Source organism: Helicoverpa zea, chromosome 16 (assembly GCF_022581195.2).
Source record: "Helicoverpa zea isolate HzStark_Cry1AcR chromosome 16, ilHelZeax1.1, whole genome shotgun sequence".
Taxonomy (NCBI): Eukaryota; Metazoa; Arthropoda; class Insecta; order Lepidoptera; family Noctuidae; genus Helicoverpa; species Helicoverpa zea.
The window spans coordinates 5,765,382-5,790,155 of NC_061467.1; the positions used below are offsets into that span (position 1 = coordinate 5,765,382).

General features: G+C 37.9%; 1 protein-coding gene across 4 annotated transcripts in view; it reads left to right on the forward strand.

Moving 5' to 3' along the window:
- The window catches only part of LOC124637859 (transducin beta-like protein 2), a 58,933-nt gene that overhangs the window by 24,938 nt on the left and 9,221 nt on the right, over positions 1 to 24,774 (forward strand). For 2 of the 4 annotated variants that reach the window (XM_047174576.1, XM_047174574.1), the window contains one exon: positions 17,770 to 17,993. In XM_047174576.1, coding sequence (XP_047030532.1) covers positions 17,770 to 17,993 — 224 coding nt within the window. Of the gene's footprint in view, positions 1 to 12,251; positions 13,582 to 17,769; positions 17,994 to 24,774 lie in introns of those variants that run through there. The other 2 variants (XM_047174573.1, XM_047174575.1) reach the window with 1 other exon arrangement.

A 24,774-nucleotide genomic window follows, 5' to 3' on the forward strand; every position in this document is an offset into this window, starting at 1 on the left:
TTTAAATAAAATATTTAGGCAGTATCCATTTGGCCTTAAACATGCTTATGGCTGGCGGAGCTGTCTAAATTTTGTGGACTTCGATTTCTCTCATCTCATTTCTGTTTGCTAATTTCTCGAAGTTGCTAGAAGCGCATTGTCGAAATGAGTACGTTTGCATAAGGCCATGGCCGCCGAAATCACGTCACCGCCTCTTTCAATAGGCAATAATCGCTCCGAACTTACCAGCAATGATTGCTGTTTGTAGAAGTATCTCAAGTTAAAAAATATTAGATCCTTGTAGCATCTCGATGCTTCCGGCAACAAATGTCGTAAACGCCATTTTGCCGAAAATGAGTTAAGAATGCAGCCGTACTTAATTTTTGGCGCTGCGTCGTTCTAAAAATGTGTAAAAAATATTCGTCTAAAAAAATACTTTTACATCCAAAATTTTTACTAGTATAATCAAATTTTTTTAGAAAAGAGGGTATGTATAACTCATATTGCTTAGAACCGAATAAACGTGCAGGTCGTATAATACAACGTACAAGCAGCTGTCGGTCGTAAAAACATGAAGACATAATTAATGGTAAATACACCCTACAATCATTTTTAAACGTAAGCTCTGCTGAGAAACAGTTGTCGTAATGTCACTTGGTCTTGGAGAATCTACAATCCACAGATTCACTGTTTATTCACAAAATATTTACATTAATTGAAAAAAAAAAACTTATATATATATACAACTTAAAACTAATACAGTGCATCAAAAAATTGCTCCTCATCGCTGTCACTGGGTAATGTACCCAAAAGACTGGCAGCATTGCCACGTTGGATGGCAATGCTCAACCTCTGTGCGAAGCCTTTGGGTCCCGGGAAGTGTCAACCAGGCGCTGGGAAATATCCCTGGCAAGAAGGTGGGCGCTCGGATCCCACGGCCCTAGAGTTTCAACCCCAAATGGCTCAAACATGTAATCTATATATATAAAAATGAAACCCGATTTCCGTTGTCACGACATAACATGAAAACGGCTTGACCGATTTGGCTGAAAATTAGAGGGGAGATAACTTAGACCAGGGAGAAGGTTTAAGGATACTTTTTGTCACCATCCGGCTACGGGACGCAAGTGAAACCGCGGGAGAAAGCTTATAAGGTTACTATATTTGCGCCGCATGAGGTTCCCTGCTTGTGCAGCGGCGGAGCCAGCACAACATGCAGTTCCGGGAAGGTGAGATGGCGCAAGAGTGTCGACGCATGTTGCGTCCCACACTAAAGTCCTACCCACCTTCCACGGAAATAGCGACATTCCGTCTGGTCTCTTGCCATCGTCGCGTGCCAAGCCATTTGGTTCGAGTACGGCTGGCACGCCGACGGCAACAAGAGCGCGACGGATCACGTCGTTTATGTTGGCATGTCGTGGTATGCGGCCGGCACTCCGGCTGCACGACAGGCCGTGGTGACCGAGGCTGTTGACAGCTTCCCCCCGCAGTGGCAGCAATGAGGAGAGCAGCATGGAGCACCTAGTCGGAGGCAAACGGCGAGTCTGAAGGTGGTGTCATCAAACATGGTGCCTGTGTTTGAGGACACAATTATGTCAATTTGTGTTTTATTTTTTTACTACAAGTAATGAAAACTCAACTTACAGTCTTAAATTCATTATTTGCTTCAGATATTTCCATGTTTGTTACATACCATCGCATCAGGTCGTGGTGTTTACACTCATTTTTATTTCAGTATATGGTTTTTAAAACCAAACCCAGAACTATTGTATTTAAAAACTGGTGCATACTTCTAACTTCCGTTAGACAAATCGTTCTCCATTGATTTGTTAGTGGTCGTAAATACCAACTTCTTGAATCTTCTGGGGTGTATGTCCAAGCTAACTTTTAAAATAAGGCTTTGACATAAATAGCAATAATATATTATGAAACACCAACGTATTTTACGTATTTCTTGTATAGAACACAATTTTACAACTTTTAAAATTAAAAAGATATAAGCCAAAAACGAAATTATTTTTTGTTTTTCGTTGATTACCAAAAGTGCTATTTTGGTGTTTACGACCTTTGTTGTCGGAAGCATCGATCTATTCTACAATATGTATAGTTTTTTTTTTCGATGAACGAGTAGTTGTCGTTTAGATGGAGCATCTCATACCATGAAATCCTTACGTACTATCATATCGTTTGTGATAAAGTTGCAATTTCTTCAATAAAACTAAACTATCGTTGAAATATTTAGTTCAAATAGAATATTTACTCTTTCTTGTTAATAATCTGCATACTAGTCGTTATATGAATAGTTCAAAAACACGAAGAGAAGTTTCTGTGTCACATTTTTGTATCATTAAGTTAAACCGCTTTAACGAGAAGAAGGTTCTCGTTATTGTATTTTAGTGTAACTTGATATTGAAATCGAGGTACGTGAGGTTTATTTGAGAATAAGTTTGGTCTAGATCCGCTACCAGTCCAATTTAGGTTCAGATTATTTAAAGCATAATACAAAAAATAGCCAACCGTTATTTTTGGCGTGGTAACAGTGTCAAAACTGTAACGCATTATATTATGTATATCGCGTGTTTTGAGCCTAATCCTCATTCATGACACAAAAATTAAAACTGGAGAACAAAAGAGGTTCGTTCCGTTACTTCCGCCAACGTCATCCTGCAGTCCACACAGATGCTGAATAAACAGAGGAATTCATAGCGATACGATACTGTAACCCAATTCTGTTGCCAATTGGCAAGGGACCACATCCGCTACGGATTTACCTTTATTGATTATACTTATCTTATAAAGTGCTAAAATAAATTATGATTATGATAGCACCTTATGCAAGATATATGTTCCCTGTTCAAAAATAAGACCACGTGCCAGAAAATACATAGTTGTTTCGCATGTCCAACGCGTTATGTTAAGTCTTGCGAGGTCAGTTCGATACTTTGGCTTATGGTTCATTTAGTTACGGTTTGCTTAACTTTAGAGTTACTTAACAGAGCGTTGGTTAACGTCCATTTGTAGTATTAAAAAAGTACAAATGGTTTTCCTTCCTTATTAAATAAACGTTTTTATCTCACAAGCATCTGCGTATAATGATGTCTTTTTTATGTGGCGTTTTTGGGTTAATTTACTCAAGAAACTTGTAGTGCGAATCGCCAACTAAAGTTTTTAATTGCAAGACCTTCAGCCCCATTACTTGGATAACGGGTTGCATAACACTCGTACAAAGGCACTGCAGCTTACGCGGTGTCCTGCGTGAGCGACGAACGCGACGCGACGCGACGCAACACGACGCGACGTAATGCGACGCGATGCTATACGCGACAGATGTCCTACGTGATTTTGGTCATTACTTCTCAAATCATGGAGAAGTTGTGTTACAATTTTGCTTGAAAGTTCATATTTAAAGTACAGACAGCAACAATCTTCCAACTTGTTTGTACTAATAAACGATTTCTTTAATATTTATGTTTTTTTTGTCCCACAACAATCAACGCTTCTGAATAGTTCGCGGTGTCGCGTCTGGTCGCCCTCAAAACAAGTACGCGTTACGTCGCGTCTCGCCGCAGACTGTCACATAGGCCGCATGTAGGGAATTCCTTTGAGTTGATCGCGTTCGTCGCGTTCGCAGCGTCGCGTCGCGTCGCGTTCGTCGCTCACGCAGGACACCGCGTTAGTGTTTCCGTTTAGAAACCAGCTGTTTAAATTATTAAGCAACTGCGATGGCAGCGGTCGCACACTATTTACGTATTCACATGGCACTGGTGTTCAAGGGTAGATTCACTATTTACTATATAAAAATAACCTAACCATTAAAAATCCTATCCGCTATAATCGTACAAAACGAAACTAGAATCTAATTTGTACGAAGCAGGTATGCGCATAATCCGCCTGTTAATGAGCGTAAAGCGTAAACTTGTGTGTAGAGTTTCTTAATCATCTGCTCGCGGAGTTATGACGTATGTTATTATATCATAGAACCGTTTTGCAATTTTCCTTGTTTTGAGATCCGGTAATTCCTTCGATACGTTGAGGTAAAACGGATTCTACGGCAAAATATCCCGCGACGCTAATGGGTAGGAGCTGACGTCAGAAGCACAATATTATTTCGGTCACACATCCTTCTCGTAATGTAACGATGTACTCCATGTGAACGTTAGTAGCTCGTCTCGCTGATAATTGAGTCTACGCTATTAAGCTCTGAGATCAGGTTCCGGCTGTTCCTTCTACGGCGATGTGTAATCATGTAGTTTCAATACATAAGACCTTACGAACTGCCTCAACATATATGCATTTGATTAGAACCTCATTAGTGGTTGCAAGTATACAATTGTACAGTAATTTATAAATTTTCCTTGCATAATTACATTTTTATCGAATAAAATGTAACTGTGTATTGTGCACATAATTACACTTGCAATTATTCGGAAGGTTTCTTGTGTAATTTGTTAGAATATTGAATGCGTTTTCCTAGTTAATATTTCACTAGGTGTACAATACAGTCGTGTAAGGTCAGTTGGAACAGCCACGACTCCTACCACCGTTGTCATCGATCGCCATATTTATAGACGCGGTCCGTGTCTACTATACATCAACTCACTTTTCAATTTAAAGATAAGATATCATTTACTATTCCTGTGAATATCAAATTGTAATAAGGACTCAATTCCATGTGCAAGATTACTGTATATGAAGATAACTGTTATATAAAGAATTTGACCGCAATAATTTTCTATTTCAGCTTAGTATTGTCTTTTTAACAACTATGACTCATCTGAGTAAGTTCATGTAAGTTCAGAGCACATTTACGTTAGTTGTAAACTTGGATAATTAATGTGGCTATTCTACTTTCCGGGAAACACTAATTTAAACAACTGGTTTTGTAGTCACGAAACAATTGTTAATAGTCTAAACAATTGGCGACGAATTAATTTAATAACAATGAAATTGAATTTAAATACTAATCACTAATCACTGTAAGGCGTTCTAGTTAATTCTTAATTTTTAGTTCATTAGGTACGTAGATTATGAGAGTTTAATTTACAAAGAACAGTCAAAAGCTCACACAGTTTATGTCTTTCAATTTATTTTTTATCACTTCAGTTGATCTGTGACCAGACAGTATTAATGCATATTTAGTGGCCGTAGCGCATAAAAGAACTGCTATAAAACCTACTCACGATATCCCTCAACCCGGCCATTGGCTTCTCTTCGCACATGGCCATCACAACTGCATTACTCATTTACTACCTATAAGACAGTAAATGAGGAACAAGTTATAAGTTTGAAGGTTTTACAGCAGAACATTATATAATAAACTACCTACAGTTTTTCCTCCTACACATTTTTTTGGTCACAATTTTTTTTTCTACTGACTAATACTTAGCGACAAAAAGGCGACAAGTAGGTAGTAACTAAGGCTCAATTATGGCACTCAACAATTTATCAATTGAGCTCTAGTGTAGTGTTTGACCGGATTACTTGACGACCTGTACCCATTCGGACACGAAACTAAATCAAGTACTTAATGTTGTTCTTGGCAACAATTTATTGTAGATTCAAATGTGGCCTAAATTCAGTTTGGTTTAGAAACATTACGAGTACTTCTATTTGTGGAACTTAACTGAAGTATGTATTGTGTTGGTGCCACAAGAGTCAAGTGTTATGAATATTTTGTGTTTGTTGAGCTACTATAGCCATCGTCATACACAGAGGCCTTTATTACAATATTTCTGTACTGCAACAAAAAATATACCGCCCAGAATTTCAGGCACTCCTCTGATCGGAATTTATGGTCTTTTATAAAAACGCTTATTTATTACTTACCTATGCGTGAGGTTTTTATCTTGCACGTCGATCGTGATGATTAAGTGGATGGCATTGTACTCTTCTGTAAATTAGCGCAAAGCAATTTGCATATGACGACAACACCGCTCATGGACTAACAAGGCCGATGACCGCCATACGTTTACTTCGCTAGCCATCTAGCATAAAATCACAGACCGCAGTTACACATTTGCTTAAATAACCTGTTATCAAACGAATAGCTGCACGTATAACGTGAACATAGAGCTGTTACATTTCATTATACGTTTTTACTCAAATAATAGTTGCAATAATGGTTGCTACAGCAGCCGTAACATCACTTCCTGCAGACCAAGACAGGCACCAATATATCCAAATACTACGAAAGGGCAGCTCTTCGCGTTACCTAAGTGCCAGTTACAATGTTGCACATCTTTCTATTCTGTCTCGATCAACAAACTGATCTCACTGCCCAATCTGACAGTAGACCCTAATACAGATTTTAAAGGCTTTTTCATTGATTGGTGCCTAATAGAGTATAACCAATTAGTTGAAAAGATACCTTAACATTTAGTGATAGTTAGCAGGAACTCACTGAACTGTGCTAAATCAATTGTATAAACTTCATTAAATGAACTAAAGGAGAGACATTTTTTGGACGGCAAAAAAAAAACGATTAGAGGCTTTTTGCTACTTAAAATCGAGCCTTTTTTAGAAGAGAAAAAGCGACGTGGAAATACATTCAACCAGTAACTATCACTCTGTGGAGGCCATGGGCTTCATAGAGGCCTTAATATCAGGAAACTTTATTATTATCAGATTAGTCTACCACCAACATGAGCAGTTGTATACAAGCTGTAAAAATAACGAATGATTTGGACTTGGAGCTATCATTATTGTATGCATGAGTTTTATCAATTCTATTTGAAGAAAGATCATACTAGACTATTCATCAAAACAAAACAGTAGATGAATTATCATGATCACACTATGAACTTATCTGATCTTTACGTAGTGTGACGCACGTTAGAATCGCGTCGTACATTGGCACCGAGCCACCGAGGACTCCGCCCCGACTCGGTCAATCCGATGGCGCGTGTCGCCGCCTCGTTTGTCCTCCACCTTGAAATTTTATTGATCACTGCTAAAATAAGAAAACATCCCACGACAAATTGATCAATCTATAATAGAACCCATTTCGTAAATTTTCTCAATGAAACGGCGTCACGATCACTCCCCCACTGGTTTCCCAAATCTTGCTATTATTTCGACCTGTTCATGAATCGAACAACTTTATTAACATTTGAACATGTAGATTTTATTTAACTAGGTTGCATAGTATTATCAACTTCAGTAGGTATTTAGGGAAGTATGATTAACACAATTAAGAGTGAAGTAATAAAAATAAACATTGGTGATATGCAAGTGGCAGTTCCTACAACTGCGCAGTAAAATAAAGATAAGCGGTCAATGTAGGAAACTGTTTCCTACTATCGAGTAGTTTCAGACGGGTCACAGTCTGGCACATGACTTCAATGCACTACATATTAATAATTTTCTTAAATAAGATTAAAACATAATTCAACTCTGATGAAATTGAATTTATGTCGTGCCATAAGAATCGAATCGTCAATCATTAGAAATGCTATGACATGACTAATTTCAATTCCATATAAATGATTTGTTCATTTTCAATTTATAGCACCCAAATAAAATTGTTATCAGTACGAAGTCAGTTGTTTTTATACGTGTGTGGGCTTAGTAATCCTACGCATTGTTTCTTGAAACCAAATTCCCATTCTTAGAAACGAATCTAAAATCTTACATGAATCATGGGCATCTATGCACATATGCACCAACAGAGTTAATAAAAAAGGTATATCTATTATATTATTATTCTTCTTATATTAGTTATTTCTGTTTAAGGTTCTATTGCTTCGACTACATTCTCATCGTCATCGTTTTTGTTCTTATCCCAATTTTATTTGAAGTCGGCGTAGCAAGTCTTCCCCTTGCATATTTATTTGCCTGTTGTGATCACACCAGCGCCAATCTTTGTAGCCATATTGTCTTATACACAATTATTTCTTTGGTCCTCCCTTTTTCTCAAACTCAAGACCTTCCTCTCAACATGATCATCACTTCTCACATCATTCTACAACATAAAAAACGGCAATCATACATAGGCAAACAGTAATCGATACATTCTATTCTGTGAACGTTTTCAAATAGTTATCGACGCGATCATTATCCGTTGTCCATGAATTTTCAAACTACAATTTATTCCCATTTATCTTTGACTTTGATGAGTATAAAAAGCATTGCATGATAATTACTAAGAGCCTGTCTATACGCTATGTAGGTGGAATATGAAGGTAACGCTGAACACACAATCGTTGGACAAGAACTTCGACTTTGCCGTTTGTATCGTCAGTCATCACGTCTTTAACCTATGGACTTTGAAATGAATCTTATAATGTTTAAAACATACTTCATACAAAAGAAGCTGTGTTTTAAATTGACTTGTTTATTATGATATTTGAACCATAATTGATGACTGGCATAATATTGCAGATATAATGTTGTTTTGACAAGACGGTACAGCAGATGTATCATTACATTCGTGTCTCGTTTAAGGTAGTATGTGAACCACGGTGTCAACGCTGTAGGTGGACGTGCCCCGAAAACGTTATTTTTCCGGTTTGAGGCAGACTAGTTTGGGCTTCTTCAATCGACCGTTATTTCAATAGTCCATGTTAGTGACAAGTTTAGCTATGTTGATGTTTTTAAACAGCGTAGCTATTTTGCATCGCCTATCTTATAATTTTATGCGAATCGTTCTCATATCATTTATTTACCTGCTCAGGAAAATCATTTCCACTTGTCTGTAGTTTATTGGCTAGTCGAATGCGAATTTTAACGGTTGTCTTTTGTTTACATTAGTGGATGTACGATTACGATGTTATTGTCCACTTTGCATCATCGTTCTTCTATAGTAATTTCGGTGTCACGTATAATTTCCTATTAGTCATTTCCTCGAATATTTCCTGAATTCAGCGAATATAATATCGATAGCTTATTCATATGGCTTAAAACCGCTTGCCATTCATACGCTTGGCTTAGTCACAGTGGCTACGCAAGCTCCTTGACCCACTTGCAGTTGCGTGACAGTGGTCAGCTGCCGATGATGTACAACTTTCACCAAAACATTGTGCTGTGATGTTATCAGCTCGCTGTAGCTTTGTTGTTATTTTGTGACCCACACACACACCTGATAATCACAGTTAGTTTAGAACAACAATGAGAACATTAGGTGCTTTAGACAATGCATTCACGTGACATTAAACTGTATTAATTTAATTAGCGATTTTTATGACTTTTGTATATATTACAGTATTATTATTGCAAATTGATTCGAACCATGTAGCGTATTCGTAAACTGGTTATGATGTAACAGGTTTTTGATTACGAGTATTTTTTTATTTCTGAGCTGAGCAAAAACTTTGAAAGACGCTGTCCTCGTACGACAAAATCATGCTGGCGAAATGGTATATTGATTCAGCGAAATCGATATCTGCTTCTGCTATCATTGTATCAGGATTGCCACCAGCTATAATGTGGGAAGAAATTTCAAATGTTTAACCCATTTATTAAGCATTAATTGATTAATTAATTAATTAATTGATTAATGCTCAATCCTTCTCCATGTGAGAGGAGGCCTGTGCCCAGCAGTGGGACGATAAAAAAGGCTGTAACAGTAACAGTAACCCATTTATGTGTTTCTGATTCTGGGACATCGATGGCGCAGTTTCTTGCTTCATGCAATCATTTCTCAATATGGTCACAAACTGTCGGCAATATTTAAATTGCTTGTATGACTTAATACGTAAAGGCTGTGTGTATAATCACATATATGATTTTACTGTCAAGGTCTTTGGAACTCAACATAGGTAACTGAAATTTGAGTTCCGGTAATACTCATCGTTTGCCGTGGCCCACTGACCGCGATCGCGAGTAGAACAACAAAAGTAGGCGTTTACGTTTATTATTGGCGTCGTAGAACTCGTAGACGACCACTTATGCCGTGTGTACAGTTCTCTTATAACGGATTTTATAGTAGTGTAGAAGTAAATCCAGATGTGACGCGAGTAATGCGCCAGCGTCTAGGTAGGGGGAATACCTTTAGTCCCGGTTTGTCTAATGAACGGTGGCAGCGTTCACTCGTAACATAAACACGTTTATCTTCGAGTTCAACGAGAGCATTTGAAACGCATCGTTAAATCATTAAATACACGCTTCTATTAAATAACGATAAACAAATATTCTACAATTCGCATTATCTAATCGTTTATCGTTTACAAATTATTTAAGCCAATTGTATTGCCTATTTTTCCTTGTAAATTGTGAGCATATAGGAAACGTGTCTCTTCCTAAAAAATGTGGAGTTACAACTGCTCGTACATAATCGCTTCAATTTGCATATTACCAACGCACACACCCACAAAATGAGCTTCATTTCAAACATCAGAGTAGGCTGTCCCACTTTTTCCAAAGTAGGTAATCCTCTAGAAACGAAGCTCAAGACAGCGCATACCCTTCATAATATTTAATTTGCACATATTAGCAGACAATAAATATTGGATTAAGTGGATTTAATATGTTTTGCATTGTCTCATTAATTGCAAGAGGTTTTGTTTATACACCTGAATGTCATTTGAGTCACATTAATGATTTTTACTTTATTGCTGTCTGCCCTGTATTGCCTTCAAGGAATTTACGGTGCAGGCTATATAGCTGTCCCACAATTACAATCCGGTGTCTGGTCCGGTTCCATTTCTCGGAGACTCCCTACTGATTCACAGTTTTTCCACATCTTATTCAGTGTTTGCGCCGTCAGACGTATTATAATCTCCCGTCACAGAAAAAAAATGTATGTGGAAACATAATAGTTTCAGCTGAACAGTGGGTCAGTATGAGTTGCTACAGCAATATCAGTTGAAACAAAGTAATGGCACGGGCCAATCTGAGTGTCGTGTACGGTACCGTTCGGCGAGTCGATGCGCGTTTGACATCGAAGGTTATCGCCGGTGTCAGCGACCAGGCGCGGCGCGCCCACACGCGTTTCTGTATACAAACAACTGCTCAACACATGCTCACACATTCGTGCCATGTCTACGTATACACGTCGCTACTAGTCGCACCAACCGCCCGATGTACGCACCGACAGACAGACAGACATATTATTGCGATTATATACCGTATCCTTCGTGCGCACATGCGCTTGATAGTGAAGTTCATTACAGATTATTGATCCGAATTAAAATAACTTACTGGAGCGATTGTTTATCAACAAAAACAATTAACGATTTTTGTGTACAAACAGATCTATCTATAGATATATAATTAGTTCAAATGATGAAGATAACTTAATTAAAAGTAAACTCTGATACTGCTGATAATGCATTTCTGTCTTTGTGTGAAAGTATTTATTATAATGTTCATGTTCTAGGTAGCCTACTTATGGTTTTCTTGCGCAGACTTACTATCTGTTATTGGTCACGTATGCATATATTCCAAAAACTAAGATGAATTCCATCCTCAACTGACTCATCGCAGACTGAGCCATGAATTAAATTAAACAAAGAACTCAAACTTTACATACAGACTTTATGGAGCCCTTCAGCGTATAAATAAACCCTGAGACAAACAGAGAGTTAATTTTAAATACGATTTTCTTATACACAGCGGAGTCAGGGAAGGGCAACGGCCGTCCTTCCTTCCGCTACCGCCCGTACTCCCATCACTTACAATTAACTTCTTGGTACGTAACTATATACTTATAAATTGCCATCAGCTGGCTTAATGATTTCACTAGAAAGCATAATATTTACCGTAAATGTCAGTCATTAAAGCACCATTAGTTAATTTAATGCATATTCGTGTTTATAATAAAATTATTTAAATAAATCCTTAGGAACACTTTCTTAATATAGTCCTGAATAATATTCCCCTTTAAAAATGCCACATGGTGTCGTTTTTATTTATATCGGTAGTCCGTAAACACCACGTGGAATATCAGCTGATCTGTGTAAACAAAGCGTGCGGGACTTTCTCGATAACACTTAGGATTAGAAGTAGTCCTGCTAATGTCACCGTGAGCGTTTTATTCGTTACGCCGCGATTATAAAATCTCACATTTCGCTTATTTACAAATATCAAGCTTTTTATTGTTTAGAAAAATGAGAATAGGCCGGTCGATTGGCGTGTCCCGTTAACGAACGCGCGCTACCTACGTAACGTATAAAGCGTAGGCTGCCCCACCATCGCGCCATTAGTACAGCGCCCGCGCGCGCGATAGCACGTATCTCTGCCTCCAGCTCCGCGCTCGCTATCTCGACTCTATGTGTACACAAGCCAGTCAACAAACATGCATTTTTGTATTCAATTGCACGATTGGTTTTATGAAGAGACCCTCGCGACGGTGGACTCTGCCAGCGCTGCAGCACGCCGGCGCAAGCCGCGTGATCGACGCCGCCCCCCGTCCGCGCCGCCGACGCCGTCGACGCCGTCGAGAATCTCCACTGAAGAACTGGTAGAAGCACTCCGACCGCATCTTCTGTCACCCAAGCGCATGTGGACGCTGGGGTATCCGCTTGAGATTGATCCGAACTCGTCGAAAGCGGTTGTGTATATCAATCCACCGCCTCGACCCCGACCTCTACCAGCAACTACGTGGGACGTTAACGCGCCCGAGTTTGTGCCCGGCTCGCAGGGCGACAGCGGCCGCGGGTCGCTGGGTTCGACTCCGCGCTCCGACAGTGATGAAGAAGCGGATACAGTGGAACATTTGTGTGTACGTTGTGATAAAATGTTTCGAATGACTCGCGAAGGTGAATATCTGAAGGATGAACCGTGTCTCTATCATTGGGGACGTGTGAGTGGTGATTGCCGTTACACATGCTGCAAGTCACCATTGGGTGTCAGAGGATGTAGCTCAGCTCGTTTCCATGTATGGAGCGGCACTCGACCAGGCATGAATGGGCCTCTCGAAGGTTATGTGCGGGCCCGTTCGCCTCGCGGTGGTGTATACGCCATCGATACAGAGATGTGTTACACAACGGCAGGCCTGGAATTAGCTAGTATTGCGGTCATCGCCGCTGATGGCCGACTTGTATACAAATCACTAGTAAAACCGAGCTCACCTGTAGTTGATCACAACACTCGTTTCTCGGGCATCAGGCCGCGCGACTTGGCGCGCGCGACTAAGACGCTGCGAGATGTTCAAAATGACATACTTGGATTCGTGGGCACAGACACGATCCTAATCGGACATGCCCTGGACAATGACCTGCGTGCACTGAAGCTGCTGCATGGCGCCGTGGTGGACACCTGCGCGCTGTACCCTCACGCGCGAGGCTTCCCCATGCGCCGCTCGCTGCGGGCCCTCTCTGAGGAGCTGCTGGGACGCATCGTTCAACGCGGGAGCGCTGGCCACTCGCCTCTCGAAGACGCCCGAGCCGCTATGGATCTAGTACTTCTCAAAGTTCACGAAGAGAGAGCAAACCGTACACGTATTTCGAACCAACTACCCATGCTGCAGCCGTATGATCCGTTAATTAGTGCCGCCTAAATACTGAGTTAAGTTTAAGACGACTGTTCTATGGACAAGAAATAATGATTGAGGACTGACAATTTTTAAGTGACAAATTCGTCACGTTGACGGAGCTGCGCGTACTGTAACAGTATGTGCCTTCGAATTGCAATTACAGCAATAAACGTGATATTTTTTCTTAAAAACTTTGTTTGTTTTAACCTGTTCCTAAATACACACAAGAAAAGGGGTATGTAACATTTTCTAAAAGAGCTTCTCTTATTGATCAGCTACAATGAATTTAAGCTTAGCATAGGATTCAAAATATCAGATCATAATTAACTGTGACACCGTTTCGTATTCAACATTAATAATCCGTTAGATTAAATTGTGGTAGTGTTTTGTGTGTCACTGTAGGTAGAGCCATAAAAACTTTCACTATGTTAGGTTTCTCTGCTACGTAACCAGCGCTAGTTTGAGTATGCAACTGGAAGTTTTCCCTCGCTTAGCTAGAGCTAGATATGTATTCAATTCATTAGAATAGATCATAATAAAATACGATACTCATATAACGTAGAGCCGTGCTACAATATTCTTCTGACGTAAGGGATTCCCAGATTGCGAGATAATACCAATACACTAATGATTCATGAATGAAGGGTAACGGAAACATTACGGGAAAATCACACGTGCGCAGTCTCAAAGTTTCTGAGGAAACTTATGATTCTTATACGAAACTTCCTTAAGATTGTTTTATATCCGATTGTTATCAATATTTGATCACAATAATGATGTAATTTTCCTAATGACTAAGCCTTAGCGTCAGCATATTTTTTGTTGTTCTCAAGAACTGAGTCAGCGCGCATCGATGTGGCTTCCCGGTAAAAGCTTTTTAAATGATCGCCTGACCTATATGATGCACGCGAGTATTAATCATAATAAGTATATTAATATGGTTAATGGTAGCTCGTCGAGACAAAATGTATAATGCTCTAGTTTCACTATAAAGAGACGCTTATTTAATCAGATATAATTGAATGACCGTGCACTCAAAGCCAGTTTACATAATACTCTTACATAAATAAATGATGAAACTGGTATGTCATGCGCTCCTAATGTCTTCCACTGGGACTGTCCGATTCTTTAAGAAATTAATAAAACAATAGTTTGTTTTCAATCTATTGATAGAGCCATGTTTTCTCTTAGTTGTTTTGAATTATGTAGTTCATCTCTTTATGTTTACCTGTTTAGGCCATCGTACGGAATATTGAAAACATGTAAAATACTTAAGATACTGCGTATATCAGCTAAGAAAGAGCAACGGCCTCTCGTCCGGTCGTCTGTTTGAGCGCTGTGTTTACGTTTCGTGTCGCCCAAAAACGTTTATATCCAATTCACAAAAAGAACACATCAACAAAGTGGATCAAATACCATGTGTTACAATTGTGTTTGCTAAATAAACAAATAGTGCCAATCAAACAGGGCCACCTAATCATTGCTAATCATTGAGGACATATTCCATTACATTTATGATTTCCTTGATAGATAGCGAAACCTACTCTTAATAGTGTTTAACGTTAAATGTATTATCTAATCTATGTGTAACAATTAAATATGCTTTAGGATTTCTGAACAATACATCCGACACTCTTTATCTGTCGATCGAGATATTACAATATGATGTCAAATATTTAAAATAAACACAATAACAGCCGGTTTGTTATGAATGATAGCATAGTTTGTGATGTGACTCTTAGTATCAACAAAAAACATGAATGACGCGTTGGTTATCGGCGAGCGAGGCACATTTCCACGAAAGAGAGCAGACGACAGGCGAGCCACGTCAGCACCGGATCGAATGAAACGGCCCAAAATAGATCTCTCGAAACGTAAGTATTGTACACTACGATGAATCCGTGATACCGATAATGATATCTGCACAATCGCAAGATACTCACATGTTGCTATCGCTGACGTTTGTGTAACCTCCGTATCGTATCGTGTTGTCTGATTGTTACAGCGCTCTGTCGTAATTTTTGTACGAAAACTCGATAAACGCCTGTTTACTATTGCATTCGAAGAAACTATGAGTTTATTACAGTAGTAGCTTGTGTGAATATTTTTATATACAGTTATTATTCAAGTTTCGTATCTCTGCGAATACATAGTTGATCTTTTTCTTAACCTTCAGTCAGAGGTGTACTTTGTTACAAGTAAATTATTTATTATTTCTTGCTCGTGTGTAATAGTTTTTGTCTTGAAATGTTAGGAGGCAATGGCTTAACGATGTACCTAAGTATGTAGAGGTGACTTATGCATAATAGTTGAGAGTACATTGTGCTGGCCTCCATGGCGCCCGTCGTCGCACTCGCCTCCGCGTCAATAGGTACCTCTTTCACAATAATACTTGCACAAAATGAGGCGTTGTTTCGTCACCGACCACACTCCGACACGCCTACGTGGACCTCACCATGCAATACTTTATTCATAGGCGCTTTGTAAGCCAAACATACTCTACACACTGCCTACACTTTACTGCTCACACTTTATTGGATTTTGAGAAAATTCAACGTTACTGAACTCATTAAAATCATGAATCATTAACCCTATGATTCATTGACTAAGTAGTTGAACGCCTTGCTTTGATAATTAAACCAAATCTATATAGGTACCATAAATGATGTAGTCGTACATAATGTAACCACCTACTGCCTACATAAAGGATCGCGATGGTGGCTGGCCTCAACCAGACTGACAATGCCATTGGACCTTGAATTTGGTACGAGTATTACTGACACAGACGAGTTTTTGTCTCGGATAAGAATCGCTGGGCTCATTATGTATGTATAAACCAACAGTCATGATTATTTAAAATAAACACAAAATATACATTATATGTTCGTAACAATCATACATGATAATATTGACTATTGTATGTGTTAGTTTTTATATTATCTGCAAAGACTTCCTAGTTCATGATGCTACGAGAGGCCAATGAACGAAAAGAGTTAAACGCGTTACAATTTTATTTTATTTTTAGAATCAATGGTTAACGTTCAGGATCTTCAATCATTTAATTACTGGAATATTGCTAGACGGAACATCGTGCCATGAATTATTAAAAGAGACACAAGGATATGCATTGATGTTGCATTGCATCTGTTAAACAATTGAGGCACACACCGAAGTATATAACTGAATAACATTTAGCGATTGAAACGTTATACTGCTATTCAGATGTAGGTCACAACGACAGGTGCCTTTTATACCTAAAACGTTTTTCAATTAGTGTTTACAATGTTTCACCGAAACGTTTCCTGAATTGACATTTTTATTTTTGTTCCAAGGCTGTTTTATACCTAAACGTGGTATCAAAAAAATGTTATAAGCATTCTAAGTTGCGATTTGGTATTGACGCTAACCATGAAATTGTTGCCCTAATGTTTCGCACGATAGGGAACTCAAACTGGCACTGCCTGAAATCACGAGGCCTTGATACAGTGACTCAGTTTCGATATCTCCAGTGGTCCGTTGACCTTTTACCGGTTCGCTCATTGTTGCATACATAATTCATTTTACCTACTTTGATAGTACATAAGAACACTATTTTAATCTTTTACTTCCTACTATTTTGAGCACGAGAACATCTCTGTTTCAATTAAATATTACGTTTCTGTTCAAACTATACTCATTGGCTTCGTAATCATATTCAAAAACGAACGACTTCATAAATAATTGATGGTTTGTAATTAGTTCTCGCGGGAAGCCGAGTTAAACCTGAATTATTATAATATGTCTATATAAAGATGTTTATCTAACAGCATGACCTTCAGTTTTTATATACATTATAACACGATGTAAGATTCAGTTCCAGAACTTTACTTACAGAACACTAGACTCAAATGTTAGAAACAATACTGACAATGGCTCTATTCTGACTTAAATCCCACAGAAATAAAAACGAATTTTCTGCCAATGATAAAAATTACTGTCAGCAGGGCTTTGTTGTCCGCAAAACAATAACAAACTGTGTTGTTACAGGTATCTATTACACAGTAATTTTCAAAGGTCTCAATGTCAGTCATTAAACTTTAACTTGACCACTGAACTGAACAAGAAATAATCACAAACAATACATTAGCAGATATTATTTCAATCAGTAGGTACCTAATACCATAATTTCACAGACAATAGAATATTACTTATAAAAAAACCACGCTAACGCTCTCGTAACAGTATTTTGGGGTGACTTCGACGCGAACCCAAAGGTCGAACCCGAAAGAGGTTCTATGACCCTATATTGATTTTGTATTACTTAGAATTTTGTGTGCTAGACGTGCGCAAAATTATGAGAACATTTGAAAGAGTTATTAACCGATAGGTGTTGTATTCAGATGGCTCCGTGATCCTATGGGACATTCGGGATCTAAACCAGAAGGAACACAAAACGTTGCGTGTGAACATCGAATTTGACCATGCGTCGCACGTTGCCTGGAGTCCAGACTCGAAGGCATTTATTGTTCACACCGTGCGTGAGAATCACATCGTAGTCTACAAGATAGAGAAGAAAAAGGACGGCACCATAGGGTCGGCGGCGCCGGTCATCACGTTCGAAAAGGTTAGTGAGTCTTTCTGTCTCAATCAAGGTGTCTCTACCTGAAACGGGACTCTTCAAAATTCTTGTTGACTTGCTCATCGTTCGTAATTTGAACGGCGCATTTTTGTCTGCTGAGCAGCTGAGAGCAACGTATCTTCGAGTCTTTGTTCTTTTTACGATGCAGGTACATTTAAAACAGACCCCCTAATATTCGGTTGTCGACATACATAATGTATAATTTATGCAACTACGTTTTCATGGCATACTTTTACTGCTAGTTTCACTAACTTCTAGTTGTCTATGATTGCTCAGTTTAGTGTCGTTGAAACATGCAAGTATATTCTACTATTAGTTATGTAAGATCTATTTGTTGTTATCTCTCCTTATCTGGGCTTCAGATGCACCGAAGCATCTCTCGACACGCGCCTAGCGCACAAGTCGTACAGTGTACCAATGTACGTGTACTATCTGCTCAAATATACATTGTATTAGTACTCAAGAAAGTAGGTCAATAGGTTGTGTACCTATTCATGTCATAATGGTTACATAAAAATTAGTAGCTACCGCTGTGAAACCATTGTTTTGATAACTGTGCGAAAAAGGATTGAGTGTTTGTATCAAATCAGAAGCGTGTACGATTTCATGATTAAGTAGTCTAAAAATAAATCGATGGATGATTATTATTTATTAATAAGTATTTCATTACTGGTAATCCGCATTTTTATCTAATCGAAAATAACTTGGATCAGCTTGATAAATACAGAACAAATATTTTTGTTGATAATTTCGGTACATCGTTTTAGGCGCGTTGACCTAATCGCGTATCATCGCCCTATTTAGTTTGCCCTCTAGACTAGACTGTTCGAGGAGCATGTTTGTTTGCACCACATCCCCAAAGTCACATTGGCAATTATTTTGATCTAATAGGAGAGTAATATTCACGTTTTGTTTTGGTGTGAAATAAACATTAAGCGTAGCGCAGCTGAAAATAGGTGGGCGTCATAGTGTAAACGCATGCAAGGAGCAATGGCCGCGGCTGTTGAAAATTCAAATTAGAGTTCAATATACATGTATGCCGGTCGTGGAGTGTAGGCTACGACCACTACATTTTATTGAAGTGACCTAAACTAAGCGCCGGTTGAGATGTGAGATTTACACTTCCTTTTGTTTATCCTCTTTAATAAGGTTTGCTGTTCCTATACTATGAACTTGGTCATCCATGTAAACCAATATGTCATAGCAGTCTTATCTAATTAGGGGTGCAGGAGTTTATTGATCCTGTCCCTGAAATTACTCTCTCGAGTATGATTTTTGATTATACAAACCATTTTAAATGAGGGTCAACATAGGTCGAATACTGGACGCAAATATTGCACAATGAATAATTATTTTAATACACAACAGTGTAGCTACTTATTTATTTATTTATTTATTTATTTATTTACTAGAAGGAGAATCAACAGCTGTAACAAAGGGATAACAATTCTATATGATATAGTAAGCCAATTATAGATTCTCACGGGTAGAAACTGAAAAAGTAACAGACATCTATCTTATCTATCATTATCTATTCTTATAATTCAGCACTTCTTATACATAATCATTTTGCTGTTGCTTTTTGATTCGTGAATCATTATCACACTACGGAAATACAGCATGATGCAAAAAGTGACGTATGATGACATTGTGATCCGATCTGATTAGGTCAGTGCCCAAACACGAAACGTCATAAGTGCCATGTTAAGATTTTTTTATCGAACAACTTGTATAAGACTTTATTTTTTCGCGACTTAGCTTAATGTCTTGGGTATTCCATGGTATGAGACAAACAAATATAATAATGAGGTTGGTGTTTTTGAACCAGAGAAGCTGATAATCCCTGAAGAGGATATTCGTGTAGATATGCAAACTTTCCATAGGCTCATCAAACTTATCTTCTAACTGAGATAAACATATCCTTTCAGTCTTTCTATTCCGTCTTTCAAAGTCCGTCAAAATGTTATGAAGATAATTTGATATTGAATCTTCAACTAAGTGGTAATTATTTTTTGGGGTCGATTATTTTGCAATACACATTACAGAAGAACATGTTACAACACAGTAGGTAACCAATCACGGTATTGTTTAATTTTAATAACAGACACTAAAATAAATTAAGCTGTCAGTGAACTGCAGTAGCTAATTGATGATAGATTCGTGAATTAAGGTTCAATGACCTTAAATCCTTTCAATGTTATTTTTAGCGTCAGAAATTATCTCTTAATTTTATCATTGCCAAACGATCGTTCAAGTATATTTATAGAACATTTAAAACTAATTATATATTCTTTCGAGATGCTTTCAGGGCCTTGCATTTGTCTTTGCATTGATGTAACTTTCAAGTGACTATACTTAGCTGAATTAATTTTGGTGCATACCAGGTAGCTCTACTATACAAACATTTCCGATAAGTATTATCGCATATACGTTTTATGGCTACGCTATATCATAAAGAGTCATTCAAAATAAAAACATCTCTAAGAAATGAAACTCACGCGACTTATGAATAATGTTCCTGAAATCAATGATGAGGTAATAGCTATCGACGAAACGGATGTTCCAATTAATTTTATGGACTTTACCTGTATAATACGGATCACTATCTCCTTAATCTGATTTTCCAACGGACTTTCATCGTCTCCAGATAATATATGACTAGTGGACTGGCCTTTGTTCCGCTTAGTACACTCGTTAGGGCCGCGCTCTTATCGCCACAGGATTATGAAAGCCTTCACAATCACAGCAATTAGTCAGCACTGCGCTCTACGATAAAGCTAAATCAAGAATTATAACAAAAACAAATCTGTTTTCAACTGATAACAACATAAATAAACAATAACTTTAACAAAGATGTACTTGTCTGTTTCGCAACCCCGGAAAAGTTGTTGTTGTTCTTGCAAATAATGACACAGACATTATCAATAAGAAGAGCCTTTGTTTTAATATTAACTGGGCTAATGTACTCGTTACAACCGCTCGGCCAATATTGAAGTTGATGTTATTATTATGAAAATTTGGAAAATCATTTGCATATCTCAATAAACTATATTATATAAGGTAAAAGACAGCGTAATCGTCAAAAATAGTATTATCGGCAGACGTGATAAAATTATTTGTAAACTTGATCTGGAAAAAATAATATAATAAGCTCAATTAGCAGGAAACTGATAATTTTCCTGTTTTATTTTTGTTTACTGAACGAAAATGAAACTGCATTTTCTCAAGTTCTCGGTACACTTTGCTGAAGAAAATTGAAATTTTCATAAGACAATTAGATTTTCCTCGAAACTTTTTGGTTTGCTGCTTTGGTTATCGATTTTTATTGCAATAAACCGTTAAGGTAGTATCAATTTAGTAAATGACACTAATTAGTTTAAAGTACATGAAAGCGTTTAGTTTAGTCGTTAGTGATAATGCATTAAGGGCGACTGTCCATCTGACGAAGACGAATGACCACCTCACTTCACCTCAGGTCGTTATGTTTATCAATATTGTCGCGCAACTAGGAAGAAGCCTCAATCGTTTAAGTGGTAATTGACTTGGATTATATAGAGGTTATTTCTTCAGGAAATTATATTTCATAGTCATTTTTATTGACGTTGTAAGGATGGAGAAAATGTAAAATGACTTTAGGTATGGCGTAAATGTTAGTAAGTTAGTTAACGATAGAGCTTCTTGTTCGTTTTAGAGCTAGTTATTATTTTCAATGTTGAGTTTTATGGAAGCCTAACCTTAATTTAAGTATGCATGAATCACCAGTTTTAATATATTAAAACGCAGCCTCAAGTGTTAATTAAATGAAAATTCATTATCGGATAAACGCCACAATGGCGGCCAATATCCTGCAAAGGCTGAAAATTCGTACGCTTCGTGCAAACGTGACAAAAGGTTTCTTTTTTGTTTTGGCGGCCGTCAGTGTTGCTTGCGCCCCTCGTTGCTATTGGAATTATCAATACGTTCAGCTACAGGCTCTGTCGTCTGGCGTTCACTCCAGGCTAATGAACAGTGCCATTGTTCACAAAAATCCAATATTTTCTTTAAAAATGTTATTGACTTCATATTAAAGCTGCTCTCTCCCTTAAAAGCATTCTTTAGATTACATCGAGTAAATTGGCTTCAAAATGTTTTTATAGGACTAGTTAATCGTGTCTATAAATATCCATTGGGAAAAGGGTAAGGATCCAATCCGTGATTGAATTATTAAGGAACGGACTGAGCCGAGCGAAATAAGTGATCCAATGTTTAAAATTCAAGCAGCGGAGTACCCTTGTGAATTCTTTTATCATTTAACCTGAGAAGCGTGTCGGAGTAACACGTGATGTAGGTCTGTTAACTATTGTAGAGGAAGTTTTGGGCGGAAGAACAAAGCTTTGAATCGCTGTGTGTTTATACAATGCAATATGTATGTACTGGTTGAGAGTGGCCGGGTCCGGCCGCGGCCCGGCCGATATCGGCTCACAGCAGACAGACGTTACTGCGCAGATACGTAACGCGACTATTTCCGAGATGACCCACATGCATATGTGCTTATTGATTTTTAATTGCTCACGTTCAAATATACTCCACTATAGGATTCTAGGTTATCCGATATCCCACGTCGAATAATACAATAGTCATTTTGGTAAACTATAAGTAACTAGATACGTTTTGCTACAAATCTGCATAGTTAGTCAATTCGTGATATTATGGGCGTAATGCCAAACTCCAACGACCATTCAATTTCCCTTAGCTGAATTACATAAAGCTAAGCTCTTTGTGTGTCACAGTTCAAGACTAGGTAGTAAGTATTAGTCACCCGTTGTAAAAATATGCGTAAATAACGGCATGTACGATATGACTCGGTGTCAACATTTTGCCCCTGAAAGCATGCTAGTGTGAATGCCTTACTCATTGTTTTATTGATACATATGTCCATGAATTCAGACTTGCTTACATTATTTCTTGGAAATAACCGTGTAAATATTATATTATTTTGTTTGAAGCAAAAATCACCTTGTTCATGGCTTATTTCTCAAGAAGCAAGCAGTTTTGTGTATTTTATGCAGCTACAAGACTGCAAAGTGAATGAAAGACGCACCGTTTCTAATGAAATGTCTAAAGTTTCACTCGCAATTTCTGCTTTGCAAGAGCTTTGATAGTCCTAGAATTCTCGGAACCTCATTCTATTCAAAGAAACTATTAAACTACAATAGCATACCTGTATTTTCTGTTGGCTTTAACATCCATTTCAATTTCATAGAATTTCATCAGCCAACAACGTTCCTTAAGTAATTAATAAACTATATGTATCTCCAATGTTCTGACGTATGTTTTTATTAAAGCTGAAAATGCAATGTAGGTATTTCACAAAAAGTAAACTTTCATCGGCTTTTCTCTTCATTGCTAGTACAATTTTCTCTTTGAACAGTGAAGGCGATTGAATTGGATATGTTGGTAATGGATACGGATGGCACTGTGATTGCATCAGGAAAAAATTGCAAAGCCTCTGTTTTTCATAAGGAAACTCCACAATAGTGACGTCACGCCAACAAGCCGTTATACTGATGTAATCAGCCACTATGATATGACAATGAGAAATATTTTGGTAGCAATTAACGTGTTATTATGTAATTAATTTATCAGTGTAATCATTAAACGCGTATTTTAATTACTGAGGTTGAATGCAAGTCGTGATGTTGTTCCGCGTATCTTTAGGCACTAGTAGAGGCGCGGCTTCAGTAAATGAATTGCTTACTAGTCTTTCATTAACGCTGCTGTTATTTTTTAATTTAAGCGTGTAGATTTTACCAGTTCTGCGTAATTGCAATTTGTGTTTTAATTAATGTATTTCAATATCCGTCTGTTCTGAATTAAATAGTGGAACTTCTTGTAGAGTCAAAGGAACGACAAACGGATCATATTTGGAACGTAGCTTAGTTACTTCGTGGAAATTTGTTGTATTTTACTAATTAAAAATATCTTCCTATCCCGTTCGAACTTCCTACATATGTTTTACCACAAAAACGTGTTAGCGGACCTTCAATTTACAAAGGATGACTGAAGAAAGGTGCTTTCCAATGAAGTTTTTCATATTGTTTTGTCGGAAAATTGTGAATGAGAAACCTTACAGCACGCAACGTAGTACAATGCTTTCCCCAAAAAAATATTTCAACACGATACAATCCTGCTTGAGAAACTCGGGGAGAGTTTCTCTTTGAAATACTTTACGTAACCTTACTTGAAAGATTTCTCTTATACATTTTGTTTCACACAAATGAATGAGGTACAGGCAATTGTTTCTTCAAAAATACCTGCAATTACAGAAGCCAGTGAACAGCCCTGATAGCTGAACAAAGACACTACCTGTGACATTCAGACGCAGACGGTTAAACACTTCATAAGGGTCCTTAATGACTTAGTGAGTCGCGAAACAGATAATGAAGACACAAAAACACAATCAACCTTGTAGTTAGTTCCTTGTTATGGGTACGTACATAACAAATGATTCCCAAGTATATTTACAGCGAGTGAGTCATAAGTCGCACGACTGATAAGCTGCATTGTACTCAGCGCTTAATCATTTGTGCAGCCCCTATAACAATATTGACCTACATACCTATTTGTTCGTACACACCCACCAATTAACGTTGACGGCCAAAATTTCGCATTTGCTGCATTGGTGTTCATTAGTTTTGACTGAAATGCACGCTCTAATGGTCTTTAAATTTTGGCATAATGGAAATGAAATTGATACTACAGCGAGATTCATTGTTTTCACGGACCG